Source organism: Thunnus maccoyii, chromosome 8 (assembly GCF_910596095.1).
Source record: "Thunnus maccoyii chromosome 8, fThuMac1.1, whole genome shotgun sequence".
NCBI classification, from domain to species: domain Eukaryota; kingdom Metazoa; phylum Chordata; class Actinopteri; order Scombriformes; family Scombridae; genus Thunnus; species Thunnus maccoyii.
Genome location: NC_056540.1, coordinates 12,259,386 through 12,273,841, shown reverse-complemented (window position 1 = coordinate 12,273,841; position 14,456 = coordinate 12,259,386). Strand labels below are relative to the sequence as shown.

The window sequence follows — 14,456 nt, the reverse complement described above, 5'->3', positions numbered from 1 at the left end:
TTTTGGAGAATAATGAAATGTAGAGGAGAGGGGAAAAAAAAAACTTGTGGGAAAAAATGGTCCGGCTTGACACATTTCTCTGGTACCCATTGTCTGGTGAAGAGGTATATCTAACATACTCGCGACGGCATATTCACATTTTCTGGCTGGTTCCAATAAAGTCATAATATTATTCTGTGTCAGACATACAGGATTTTGAATTAATAAGAGACCATTTTAAGAGAGAAAAAAGGAGGCAGATGTACTGAATTTTTACTGAGAAAAATCACACCTCATTTGGGCCTGACTAGACACCTAAAGAGTTTGTCTTTCTTTCAGCTTTCTTAACATTTACATTCAGAATAGTAAACAGAAGAAAACGTATACATTCCTCATGCAAACTGCATTTCTTTAGAATTGGAGTCTGCTAGAAAACGTGTCGCTTATCGAGTTCATTTCTCTTCTTTATTTTATTTGTTTTATGGGGTCTTTAAAATGTAAGTGTTCCTTTTTCTCCCTCCTCACCTATTAAAACACACAGCTGTGAGGCAATTCTGTGTAGGAAAAAAAAAAGAAAAAAAAAATCAGGTTACCACGTGTTGAACTGTTTAAGCACTAAGCAGTAGGTTTGATGAATTACAAGTCAGTTAGTCCATTTTGCTGACAGAATGCAAATTTATTTATGACCCTGAGACTGGGAGAAAATGAAATCATCATATATTTCCAAACACTCACACAGTGTTTTAGATTAGAGGAATCTATTTGGGATGGAAACACATTCTATGAATAAATTGTTTGAATTCCTTTTCGAAACAACTCTCGGAGCACTACTCCTCAAACAGTCCCTATGCTTCTCTCAGCCATTAAGCTCTTGAACTTACAAAGAATGTGAAGAATCTGCATGAAAGGAAATCTTAATTGAAGGGTACGACAGGACACCCGTTTCTTCCTCTAAAGTCAGGACGAGTTGTACTTTGAATCAAAAACACAAAATCAACTTTAATTTTCGGAGTGTCTGCTTTTGATTTATAGTCATGGAATAAAATGTAGCCCATTTCATATGATTTGGTGGTTATCCCATTTTACATTTTCATCAAATCACATTCTCGGGCCATATCTGTAAAATTGAGAAATCATCAGAGCTGAAGTAGTGGGATATTGGAAGTTCAGCTTCATCAGCAGTCTGTGCTGCTGAAATGAGAGACCTTCAGTAGGCTCCTTCACCACCACCTCCTCCCTCCCTCCCCACACGTTCCCCTTCACTTTCTTCCTCTCTGTTTTTTTTTTTTTTTAAACTCTCCATCTCTCTCTCTCACTCTCATTTGGTTTTGCTCCTCACTAAACTGCGCAAGACGTGGTGAGATCACACAGAAGCTATTTTATCTCCACTTGTGTGAAATAATTTAATTAAACAGAAAGTCCCAGCTATGCATAGCATATCCAGATAATAACGTTTCTATTGAGAACTACAGCTTCTGTCAGAAACAATAATCTGGAGTAAAAGCCTATGTGTGTTACTAATGTATGATGATGGCTTTCATAGTACTTATAGATAACATGTGCTTTGACATCTTTATCAGGGACTCTGAGTGAAGCATACGGTACCACTCAAAAGTTTGGACTCACCTTCCCATCCCCACTGGGAAATGATGTAATAAATGAATAAAGTAACCCCTACTCTTCCAACATGACTGGAATTTGTTTAGCTCCTAATTAATTTTCCTTTCCCCATATCAATAATATTTAATTAAATTGATATACTATTGATCATCATGCAGTCATTTTGCAGCGTAATTAATGGCTAAAACGCTGTGGCATGCAAATCTAAACCTCAATTTCATTCTCATTGGGCTGCATCCTCATAAGTGGTTTGCAATGTAATATTCAATCCGCTGATGGCTTATTAAGATCTTTACAGTCATTTAATCTGAGACTGTGGTCAATTATATCTCTCCGGAGTAGCATTGCAGTTTAATTTGATATAAACAAAACAATAGGCTGTGAAGCTGTGGTCATGATGGAAGTTGATACACCCTCCCTTCTCTCTCCACAAGTCTGTGCTGGAATGCAAACAGTCGGAGTCTGCACTGCAGCCTCCTCCAGGGACTTCTGTGTTGTTTGTAAACAATAAATAATATTAATTTCATGCCGGACACCTCCAGTGGATCGATGCTTATCGAGCGGGCGAATCAGTTGTCTTTATAGGTTTGCATATGTTGTTGGTGTAATTGCGCAGTTTATGAGAGGCCTGTTAACAATCTGTAACATACAAATGAGCCTCATGTTTTCTTAATACTCATTGGTCACTTAAGTCTGGCCTCTTTGGATCATAGCTGCTCTAAATAATTCAAGATGATACAAGAGGAATGGTGGGTCTGTCTTGGTTTTGTGATTGACTGCAGCAGAACAAGCTGTTTCAAGTCTCCGGATATTGTGACTCAAGCCGGTGACGGAGAGAAAATTAATTACAACACCACAAATCGATGAACAACTGAATGTGTCACCTCCCCAAAGAGCTGTGATTGTTCATTGTAGTCTGATTGAGGGAGCAAAGGGGCAGAGATGCTGGACCCAGAAGAATTATTGGAAGAAAAGGTTGTGCCCTGCTTTGACTCAGCAAAAACACATCATAACAAGAAACTACACTCTGAAAATTCCTTTAAAAACATCTGAAGCTAAAATATCTGCCTTTAAAAAGAATAATATAACTGACTTTGCATTTACATATTCTCAGATCTTCACTTGAAATGCATGTAGCTTGGATATTTTTCTTTTTTTTTCCATGAAAAAAAGGCACATACCATGACTGGAAGAGACACACTCCAGCTTGCACTGCCTAATAGGAAACAGAGCAGATTAGCAGAATGAGAGAGATCATTAAGAACAACCTCACAAGTGACCAAAGCTGAGTCATTCTCTCCCATTTAGCTGCGTCTGCCTTCCTTATCCTACCCATTCGGTGCCCGTCAGGATTTGATCATGAACTATACGTCTGTGGGGTTGTGCGTTCCCTGCATGTACGCGTGTGCATGCATGTGTCTGCGCTTTATACTGTCATCCTGACAGTGACTTTGACCTTTAGCAAGAGATGTTGGATGGAGAGAAGGCTTAATGAGTTTGTATAATAGCTGAGCCCTATCTGAGGAATCATCCATCTACATGAGCCCCATAATTAGCTGGTAAGACAGTGGTCCACTTCTGTGCTTCCACTTATTATTCTGCTGACTAGTATGTGGGTGTGGAGAAATGGATAAACAAAGACACAAAAAAACCCCATCTGAAGTGTATTAATAATCTGCTGTCGATTGTGGCAGCGTTGTAAAAGGCATGGCTGAACAGTCTGATAATCACTCCACTGACACCCTCCAGAAAATGAGGAAAAGCTATCTGGAACATAAGTCACATCCTGGTCAGAGTTTGCTGACAGGTGCACACTCTCACGGGAGCGCTAATCCTCATGCTTCTTCATCTGTGTTTGTCCGTCACTGATGCACTGCAGCAGACGCACAAAACCTAAAGACAAAGCAGAGGCATATTTAACTGAAACTCAATGACATGCAGATGTGATCTGTATGGATTTGTATGCAAAGCAGCGATCTGATTTCCTATCATGCAGGACTGAATGTCATATCCATCATTTTCATGTGAGGCAGAAGATATGAAAAGCACACTTGCAAGAATACGGATGAAATCGTTTCCATTGTTGTCGTGCATTGCCAATATGTGGTTAGATATGCTTATTCGAGATATGTAAATGTTTTTTTGCTAAGAAAAAAAGAGGATATAACAGGCGCGCACAGGACGCTCCATCCCCACTGTGCACTCTGAATCCGCTCCTGGTTTTGCTGCTCCGCTCATCGCAGCGTTATATACCTTCCCTGACTCCCAACACTCCCAGCATTGCTGTGCAAGCAGATGTTCTCTCTCTCTCTGATGCCAAATTCTTGCTATTTTTCGCATTTGGAGAAGGTATTCTTACGCGCGAAGGGGCTGAAAAGTGACGAGAAACAACATAAACTGCCTCCCTCCTCTGCGCAGTGAGAGAGAGGGAGAGTTGTGAACGGATTTTTTAGGGGGGAGAAATACAGTAAGGCTACAGAAACCCAGCGGCAGCAGTTTATTCACCACACCTGTGATGCGTTGTTCTGAGCAACGAAGACGCACGACCGGGATACAGATGGCTACGCTACGGCGGGAGGATATGTGTTGAGGAAAAAGACTTGGGCGTTGTGAGAGAGAGAAAAAAAAAAGGCGTTAAGTGCTACCGAGGACACTCTCCGGACCTTAAAAAGCCCTGTGTGCCAGTGTTTCTTCTCTGCTCTCTGCCTTTTGAAACTTAGGTGATAAAAAAACACGAAGATGCCCTTACTTCTGGGCCCCTTTGTCCGCTGTAGATCCAGCGCCACGCTCCTCGTGCTTTGGCTCATCTTCGCTGGATTCACCTGCACTGGTGAGTTACAGTATATCTTTTTTTTTTGGTTAATAATGCTGGTGAATTTCTTTCTTTTCGCCAGACAAAGTACACACAGAAAGGCTGCACGTGACAAGTTTTTTGCGGACGGTGTTTTTATTTTCCTTTTTTTTCTTCTTCTTCTTTTAGAGAAATGCAGCCGCGCGTGACAGAGCACGCTGTTGGCAGTCGTTATTGTTCTGTTTGCTGTAACACTCATCAATTAGCCCGCACCTTCAAGGTTACGTGGGAGAGAGTGTGTGTAGCCTCTAACGTGTCTACCAAGGTTATAAGTTAAGGCAAATGTCACCCAGATAATTACCCATCACTCCCCGGCTTTTTAAACGTGGCTCATATATTTATTTAAAGTGGCGCTGTCCAGTTTACAGCATGTATTTGATCCTCGCTGTCGTGACCGTGGGAAGTTAAGGCTACACCTGCATGGCTGGAGTGAGAGAAACCTGCACTATGATGTTTTAACAGATGGGCCCGTGAACAATAAAAGACAATGCACAGTAACACTGCCACATAAACAACCATCACTTCATTTCCCCCTTGTTCTTTATACTCCAATAAATGCAGACTATCACCTCGCTATAATGATTTTGCTATTTTTTTTTTTTTTTTGTGTGTGTGTGTGCTATATCGACGAGCAGGACCGGGCTAAACCGTATATTCACAGCCTGTATTCATCCGTCTAAGCTGGCTGCAAACAGGACCATTCAACTCCACGTTTCTCTCCGGCCAGGACTCATTCCTGCTGCATTCGCAGTATGGTGACAGCTTTACGGAGTTGGTAGACGACCTACTCGCACTGATGAGTTACATTTTATGATGTAGCCTCTTGGCCAGACACTCCCGATTGCATGCAAATGTGCTTTGATGTACAAAACTATCAACAACAGCAGTGGGGTGAACCGAAGTACCCTGATTAAAGAGAAGTTTTCTGCAGCAGCCACAAATAAGCCATTTGTGAAATAGCCTGTGATGTAGTTTCAAATCTCCCTTTTACTCAATTAGATTTTTAATTTAAAAAAAAACTTCAAAAATATCTTCATAATAATATTATTTAACAACAATACTCGTGCAAATGAAGCTTAAAAATTTTATGTCAATTCAGCATGACTGAGTGCTGATTATTGACCCTTAATATTACAGATTCTAGGGCAAAGTCAAGCCAGTCATATCGCATTCAAATCATTGATTTGATCAATGCAGTCAATTGCTATATGCACCATTTCACAGTTCAGCACTATTTTTTACAACACTTTATTAACTCATTCTCCCTGACATTAAATATCATCCTCACAATGCCACACAGCTGGAAGCTGCTGGTGAGTATCCAGAACACGGGCATTTCACACATCATTTGCCTTTTGCTTGTTTCCAAACTGTTAACCTTGCTTTGGACAGAAGGCAAACATGTTAAAGTTGTGTAATTGTGTCTCTTGCTTCAGGACACTGAGATGATGAATTAAGAGGGCTTTTCTTTTGCATTAATTAGTGTATAATTATGAATATATTAGGATTAAACAAACAGTCATGCTCTAGGGACCTCATATATCAAGCTAAGTAAGTAGCAGTGCGGTGGTATTTACAAGTCATTTTATGATGCATGTTGAAACTGATGTATTTTGATTGGGTTGCTGGGTTATATGGGCGGTGTGGTGTTTCAGTGGTTAGGCGCTGTTGTCTCAGCAAGAAGTTATTCGACGCCTCGGTTCTGTCTTCCTCTTGTGTTCGTATGAGTTTTCTTTGTGTGCTCTGATTTTCTCCCACAGCCCAAAAACATGAAGCTTTAGGTTATTTTGAGACTCTAAATTCCCATAGGTGTGATACTGTTTGCCTGTTTCTTTGTTTGCTCTGTGATCAACTGGCAGTCTGTCCAGGGTGTTTCCCTGCTTTCCACTCAGTGCATGCTGGGATAGGCTCCCAGCCCTCCCATGACCCTGGATAGGATTGACCTGGTGCAGAATATGGATGAATACAGAGTTATATGTAAATGTTCTCTCGTCCGTCTTCTGTATCACATTTTTGGGTAGACCCATTGTCTCTGCTTCAGTCTGTCACTCTCTATCGTATATTAGGTAGTACAAGGATGCTTATAAACTCCCATCACAGCTTACAGGTTACTTTTATTGGACAGAGTGAGTTCCAGAAATGGATCAGAAGGTAATTTCATAGCCAATTCTTTCTACATCAGGGCTAGGACAGTCTCCACTAAGATCAGTCAAGCTATCCTCTGTAGAGAGGCAAGGCGCTGACTCGGCATTCCTCGGTATCAAAAGCCGACTTGTCTTTTTTGCGGGGAAACATAACTCAGTCAGTAATAAAGGTAGGCCTGTCAATCTAGATTTGAGCTAGCCGAGCACTTTCCTTTTCACTGTGTTGTGAGTGATCTGTCGGGCCGGACAGAGGGGGTAGGTGTGCTTTCAGCCTTAGGAACAAAGAACTGTATTGCCTTGCTTTTGTGTGCACACCACTTGATGTTTTCAGTATGTGAAGTGTGTGTGTGTGTAAGGGAGGGGGGGGGGGTTCATTTCTCCCGCATGTGTTGTGGTGTATGTCTGCAGATTATTCCAACTCCTGTTGCTTCTGTTGTATCCCATTTATTTAAACTTGCTTGTTAGTCTGTTGTGTGTTGTTAGTTCCTTGTTACTCCCCCAAGAAAAGATCATCAAAAACCCAGCAATCCATGCACAGAGAATAAAAATCCTGGATTTTTCTTTGTTTTTCCCTCTGCCCAGTGAGAGCGTTGCCAAGCAATTGTCTGGTTCAGCGAGGGAGCATGGGATTTGGTATCAGCCACCTTCCTACTTGTGTGAACAGTCACCTCAGACCAATTTCCATGGGGTGTAAATCTTGTGATGATGCAAGGAGATTGCCATTAAATGACAACAAGCATAAAATATATTGCATAATACAGTCATTTGCAAGTTCTCATTGGTTAGTACAGTAATGCAGGGATTTCTTTTGCCAGACGTCTCTCATCGTTCTAATGTGAATTATCCCACAGTTGTCTTTTTCGCAGCCAGTTTTGTCTCTCCTCATTGACTCACTAAAGAATGCGATAAGGAGAGTGAAAGCCGAAATTAACATAATTTATTGGGGGAAATTGCCTTCTGGTCAAAGGAATTTAAAACCACTTTGTTTCTGTCCCATAGCTAATGCATGGCAAATGATCGCCATGTATTTGCAGAGATGGTCTTTTACAGGGAAGGGATAATTTACTACCAGAAAGAGTTTTTGTTCCCTCTAGTCATGGGAGATGAATTCAAATGACACATGCATCGGAAGACTCGTGCACTGAGGGAGGGAAATTTTATATAAAATTATTTATTTTCTCAACTGCTGATAATCACCCAGTAAATTAGCATGATGTACGAATGCAGAATATATCACGGATGGAGGAAATTACACTTAAGTGAAAAAAGTAGGCTAGAAATTAAAATGATTTCACTCCTCAGGAGTACAAATGCTTGTTATGAATTTTCTGCTTCTTACAGAATTTGAATTGGACAATATCACAGTGAAAAGAGAGCTGGGATTGCTTATTTGCAGTACAGAGCTGATCACCATTGTATTTTTTTATTCACTTGCCATCATGTTAATTAGTCTGTAAGACAGAATGCAGATATATGAATCTTCTTCCTGTCCAAGTCTTACAAAATGTAATTTCTTCAGTTCAGAGTTACCGTGATTAATGGAGGAAGAGATAATAGTTCAGCATAAATGAATAAAAGGTAAACAGTGCATGTCAACACAGGTCAGCTTTAAACAATGGAGGAGCACGCTCCATTTGGTGACAAATGCCCAGGCGCCTTATCTTTTAGAAGGCTATGTCCCTGCGCTTATCATTTGCAAATGGCAATCTTGAGGAGTAAAGGAAGGACACAGGCATTGCCGAGGACACATGGAGGATGAACCTTGCAGAGGGGAGGAGTTAGGTGTTATTTTCTGCAGTCTGTGCAGAGGCCCTGCGAAGGCACTACATCTCTGTCAAACTCTGCCCTTTTGTTTCAATTACCCCATTTCTATGATTCAGGTCTATGTTAGAGCGCTTAGGGGTTGAAGTTGGGCTGTTTCCCTCCTGAAATGCAGTGCACTGTAGTCACTGTGTGCTATCCTATCTTGGTAGCCTAAAATTGACCTTTCACCTCGGTTGTGAAATGAGATTACCCTATGTCTCAATGGGAACCAGGACCATAATTCATTGATGGCCACAGTATCTGACATTGTATTAGCAGTTTATGAGATTGCCCTCAATCTCTACTTTTGGCTCTGTTGCTGCTAACCATCCTAAGCCAGCAGCCAACCTCATACACCCAAGGGCCACCAATGAGAAGTCGGTATGAGCTTGTTGATTCTTGAGTCTTTCCCTGGAGGGTGTTATCGAAAGTTCTCATCCCTGAGTCATATCTCTGTTTCTCTCTTACATTACCATGGAGAGAAAAGTCATACAATACTGACCTTGAACCTTGTGTGTTCTCTCAGTGGGAAAACATTTCCAGTCAATCACAATAGAAGACTCTTAATACTGCCAGGGACACTGTTGTATTTTCCGCATCCAGAATTCCTTGACCATAGCTATTTGAGTTTTTACCAGAAAGCAGATATGGAGGAAGGTTTGTGTGTACGCTAGCCTACTCTTTCAATGTACACTTTGTGTAAAAAGGCTGTCTCTACCTCTCTCTCTCTTTTGTGATGTTTTTTTTAGTACACATGATGTGCTGTCTGGCTACTCACTTTGTACAGTGAGAATAGTGGTGTGTTAGGAGATGTTTCCAGGTCCTTCCTGTTCTCCAAGTGATCAATACTACTCTTCTCCAAATGGTTAATTGGCCATCAGTCACTGTCAGAGGAAGTGCTTAGAAACCCAGAGGTGTCTTGGTGCAGCTCATAATAAGAGAGTGTCCAGTCCTCTGGGTCCTCTCTTGGCCTTTACTTCAGGCCAGGTGGTGGCTGGGGAAAAGCCGATCTGAATGCAATATGGAGAGCCATAGATTAATAGTTCCTTAGTAAGGCCACCAGGGAGCGATGTGAAAGCCACTTCCACTTCATCATACAGCGGACCGGATGGAAAGTCTGCAAATGGCAGTGAGAAAGGAACTTTAAAACCGTGTGAAGGTCATTTGATTTGAGCTGGCGTCTGGCAGATTTTTATTAGTTTATTGTCACTGTGTGAAATCCTGTTGTTGTATTTGTGTTTAGAGCAGGTGAGTCAATTTGGTATGTAGTTAATTTTCTTGTACTATTAAGGAGAAACGATCTTTCACAATGCAATTTTCCAGCAGATTATGGTCTAAAGTTACTAGATAATGACACTTTTTGCTGCTAGTTCGACCTTGAAGAGTAAACACACCTCCAACCAAATGTATGGCTCATTGGTATGCTTCCCCTTATTTAGCATGGCATGTAAAAGACATAATTAGAAATCACCTAAGGCTACCCAGACAGTCCTGCTGGTGCTTGATTGGCAAGGGTATCTGAGGGAGGTCTGGCTCAGCTTGAGCCAGAATTTGTCATCTTGAAGTGATTTTGTTGACAAGACAGGAGGCACAGTGACCTTTCCTAATTATGTGTATGTGTCCAGGCACTGATGCCTTAGGCAAGCAATTCAACTGAGTCAACAGAGCGTTGACTCTCAGAGCATATTCAAGCCCAGACAGCATGCTGTGGGATGTAAGGTTAGAATATGCTGGGTTTAGCAGTAAGCTTGTTAATAATTCAGTATTGATACAACATGACTGATGTCATTTGTGTCACATTTTGCTCTGTCTCTTTGCTTATAGAAATGTAAAGAAACAAACTAAAAGATCGGGTCAGATCGGGGGCCCCTTCTTTTCTTTGCAGTCATTTTCCACTTGTGACTGAAGTCATCTCCAAAATCGTTCTGGTGTTACACTTTGCAAGTTGATTCCCTCAAAACATGAAGCATTTATCATCCACCCTAAATGTGTAGCAGCAAGTGAACAGCTCCTCTGATCTATGTTGGTCTCTCTGTTATTGTTTTTCCCAAACAAACCATTTCCCGACGTGAAATGAGGTCTGAACATTACAGATTCAAAGCTTAAAACTAAGCAGCAGATTTTATTGGCAAGGCCATCAGGAACACAAGGCTCACGAAAAACACATTCAAGTCCTCACTCCAATAGAATTAATCATGACATCATAGCTACCATTCAGGCTAGACGCTCCCTTTGTACAGCATGCCTTGCACTTGATCGACTATGGATTTAAATGTCCACTGACAATGCATTCATGTTCAATCAAAGTGTGTTTTCATACCTGCAGTGTCTTGTCACCAATGCTTGAATTTCAAAAGATGAGTATGGAGCAGCTTTGCTCTGGCTTTTTTTTTTTTTTGTTAATTACCCACTGATTTACAACCCTGTGTTTCAGGCAGAATTAATATTGAAGGTTGATATTTGAAAAATATACTCTTAGGATGTGAAGCAATCAATCTTTCAGTCTTAAAATGTTATAGGGCCTACAACATTTTGGTCTGCATTACATAACATTCAACATGTTTCATAGCAGGGCTGAGAACTTCTAATAATAATCATAATCATGCTATGTAGTGACTATTGTGTTGTAAATTTTATTTTACAGTAACTATGTGTAAACATGGAAGTCACTATAATTAATTGTACAAGTCAGTGATTACAGCTTATTGAGTTCTACTGTTGTATTCACCATCACAGATGGTGAACCTGAGCACACTCAGATATTCTGTAATTATTTCTAGACTTTGCCATCAAAATATTACACACAGACAACTAAGAGGTGAGTGGAGGAGGGCCTAACAATGATTGCCTGGCCAATCAAGAGCCAACTTTTTCCACTTGATTTAAAGACCTTGTATCATACAACCTGCACAATCATGTAAGTCCTCTTCCCCCTTAAGGTTTTCCGTTAGCTTTGCTTGCTCAAGTATTGGACTAAGTTATTTACTGCATCATAAGAAATCCATATTGTATTTGTTCAGTTCAAAGCTGGCAGGCGGCTAGACCCAATATGTACCATTCTGTTGGACAGAACATCTTGCCATAATCCGTTTTAAAAACTGACAGTGGTGAATGTTTGAACAAGCCTTAGGGGAAGCACCAGTTGTGAACCAACTGTTGAAAATAAAAAATCTGCTGAAATTAAGTGCTGCTCTGTGAATTACCTGTATGCCCAGTTTTCACCAGCTACTTGGTGATTGTGATGCTGTAGCATGTTCCAACATTTTCTGAGAAACCAACACTGAATTTACTAACCAAACAAAAATGGACTAAACGTGAAATGACATCCCAATAATAAGCAAAACCTGTGAGCAGTCAACTTGAGAAAACAATAAAAAAAAAATTAAAAAAAACAGGGCAGACCCACCCATCTCTGGGTTTGTACTGTCTATACAGTATAATTAATATGTGCACAGTAAGTATAAAATATGAGCATCATTTCCTTTATTCTTTTTTTCTGTGAATTTAAATTTAAATTTGGACATATCTATGGGTATCCTTTGACATAAAATCTTAACTTAAGGTTCACTATTGATTTTTTTGCTTTTTTTCCGATCTTTTCAGCAGCATAGGGGGATAGTAACCCATGTGTCTGTTTAAGGATGATTTTTGGCATCTGATGTGAATGTTGACTGTTTCTGTGCGTGTATATTCCAACATGAAAGGTTGTAACTGTCAGTATACAGGCTAATCTTGTGGTGGTAGCAGACACAAAGCATTGCCTATCAGGACGGATGTTTAAATATTCAGACAAGAAGTCTGTAAACTTTGTGCCTCATATATTTTTAATTGAACAGCTTCGGGCATGTGTATAGTATGTTAATATACCTTTCATTAGTGCACAACATGTCTTGGGTTAAGTCTGATAGGTGCAGTCAACTGGTGGATATAAACTGACATCAGCATGAAATTTTGCACGGGTTCCACTCTGGACTAACAAATGCTACTGTATCTTAATTGGACGCTGAATAATGTGTATTTTCTGGTATGCTGTTTACAGACGTGAGCGCTTTTACAGATTATTGATTGTAATTTTGCCATTTCTTCTTTGGGGAGTTGGCAATGTTCAACTCATTCAGTGAAAATAACAAAGCTCCGTTCAATTTGTGCATTTAATTAATTTGCCTAACATGCAGGGCAGGCAGACATCTGGTGACCAATAAACAAGAATATAAGGAGTTATTTGTTCGACGTGGTTGTCATTTAATGAATATGAGTTGGTGTCCAATTTCAAGGAGTGATTGAATGTACACTGGCCTCTGACCAAGCTCAGTTCATACGATATTGTTAACAGCTCCTGTAATGACTTTGTCCATCCTTTATTTCTGAGTCACTGTAGCAAATTTTTACTCCCAATTCAGAACATCTCATCACTCACTGAATACACTAAAGAGGATTATTCATCTCAATTATTCCAGATTTGACAATCTAATTGGAGCTGAAAACCCAATTGGGATGTACTGCATCAGGTATGATGCACAGTGATGCATTATGTAAATTAAAATAGATTCAGTTTTTAGTACTTTGAAGAACTTGCAGACATATCTTAGCTACCTTGCAAATATTATTTCTGATATATGCAGTATGTCAGGGCATCTGCCCTGAACAAGTCCAGTGGGGTGTGGGGATCATAGATTCATCCCAAGAGAGGTAACAAATGTCACCAAATGTTGTTTTTAATCATGAATACTGAGCAGCATTGTAAGTCACTCTGGATAGGAGTGTCTGCCAAATATTGTAATTGTAACTGTGGTGACAATAGCCAATGGAGTTTACAGTGGGGTGAGGTGGAGCAAACTGTGTCCAGCTTTTTTCCTCTACAGCTGTTGATCGGTGTCAGGAGACAGTTCTGTGAAATCTGTGCTCCTCATGTTAGTGACATGTCAAGAGTCAGCAGGATAAAGTAGTTTCCATTTTATCACGTGTAACTACATGAGACTCGGCCCCTGCTGATGAAACTTTGTGTGATATTTCTTAAGTTTTATTATTATTTCTGGACAGTCTGGAGTTTGGATTTCAAAGGTCTTCTCTTGTGTTCTGTCATGCTGTAATCAAACATCAGTCATATTCTATATGGTCAGATGGTCAGAGTCATCAGGCTAGTGAGTCAGTAAATCCCTTCATCATACACACTCACAAATTGTCTGACTTGAAGAAACAGATGTTGACTTTTTTGTATATTCATCAGCCTTTAGAATTAAAGTTGTTTTCCATTTAATTTATTTAATTACTTCTTCTTTGTCTGCACTGATATCATCTATTGATTTATTTTATTAGCTGATTTCAACATGTCCAGTAGACACCCCAGTTGGCCCCATAGACTGTAAAAACTAATAGACATAGCCACCGTGACTCATCCATTGGTTTGTGGAGTCTCGTTTTGAAGCCTTGAGTTTGCATTTTTACCGTCAACATCATTGATTTTTGGAGCCAGAAGTGACTTTATTTGGATTAGAGGGTGAAGCCAACCCTAATGCTAGCTGCTAGCTTGGTTAGCACAGTGCATTTACAGTCTATAGTTAACTGTGATAATGCTGATGCTAATTTTCACTAGTGAGAAACAGGTTTAAAACCATTAAAACAAAATGTACTTATGGGAAAAAGCTGAACATCTGACTCCTTAAAGGGTCTTTTAGTACAACTAAATGCTGAACAATAGTTTTTTTAGGCGACCAAAAAGTTACAATTAACTTTCATGAACTGAAAACACGCTGAAATAGCGTCAGCTATGGCTACACCCATATCCTGTGAATCTGGGGTTACACCATGGTTACCTTACCAACGCTGTTGCTGTCACTGAAAGCAGCCCTTAATTATGCATAAATGTATAAATTCAAGCCTTAATAAAATTTAAACGGGTGAGTTATATAAAAGTTCACTTAAAGTTCACCCCCCAAACAGTTGTCATGAACGGATAAATTAGACCAAAACCGTTTTTTGTACCAGGCTGTAAACATGTTTATTTCTGCTGTAAAGTTGGGCATTTTAACATGGGGGTCTATGGGGATTGAATCATTTCT

The 14,456-nt window shown here is 40.1% G+C and overlaps 1 protein-coding gene across 4 annotated transcripts in view; it reads left to right on the top strand.

The window, feature by feature from the left end:
* The first annotated feature begins 3,813 nt into the window (after window positions 1–3,813).
* The window catches only part of unc5a (unc-5 netrin receptor A), a 143,495-nt gene continuing 132,852 nt past the window's right edge, over window positions 3,814–14,456 (top strand). For all 4 annotated transcript variants that reach the window (XM_042419157.1, XM_042419156.1, XM_042419155.1 and 1 more), the window contains exon 1: window positions 3,814–4,429. In XM_042419157.1, coding sequence (XP_042275091.1) covers window positions 4,339–4,429 — 91 coding nt within the window. In that variant the 5' untranslated portion in view covers window positions 3,814–4,338. The remainder of the gene's footprint in view (window positions 4,430–14,456) is intronic.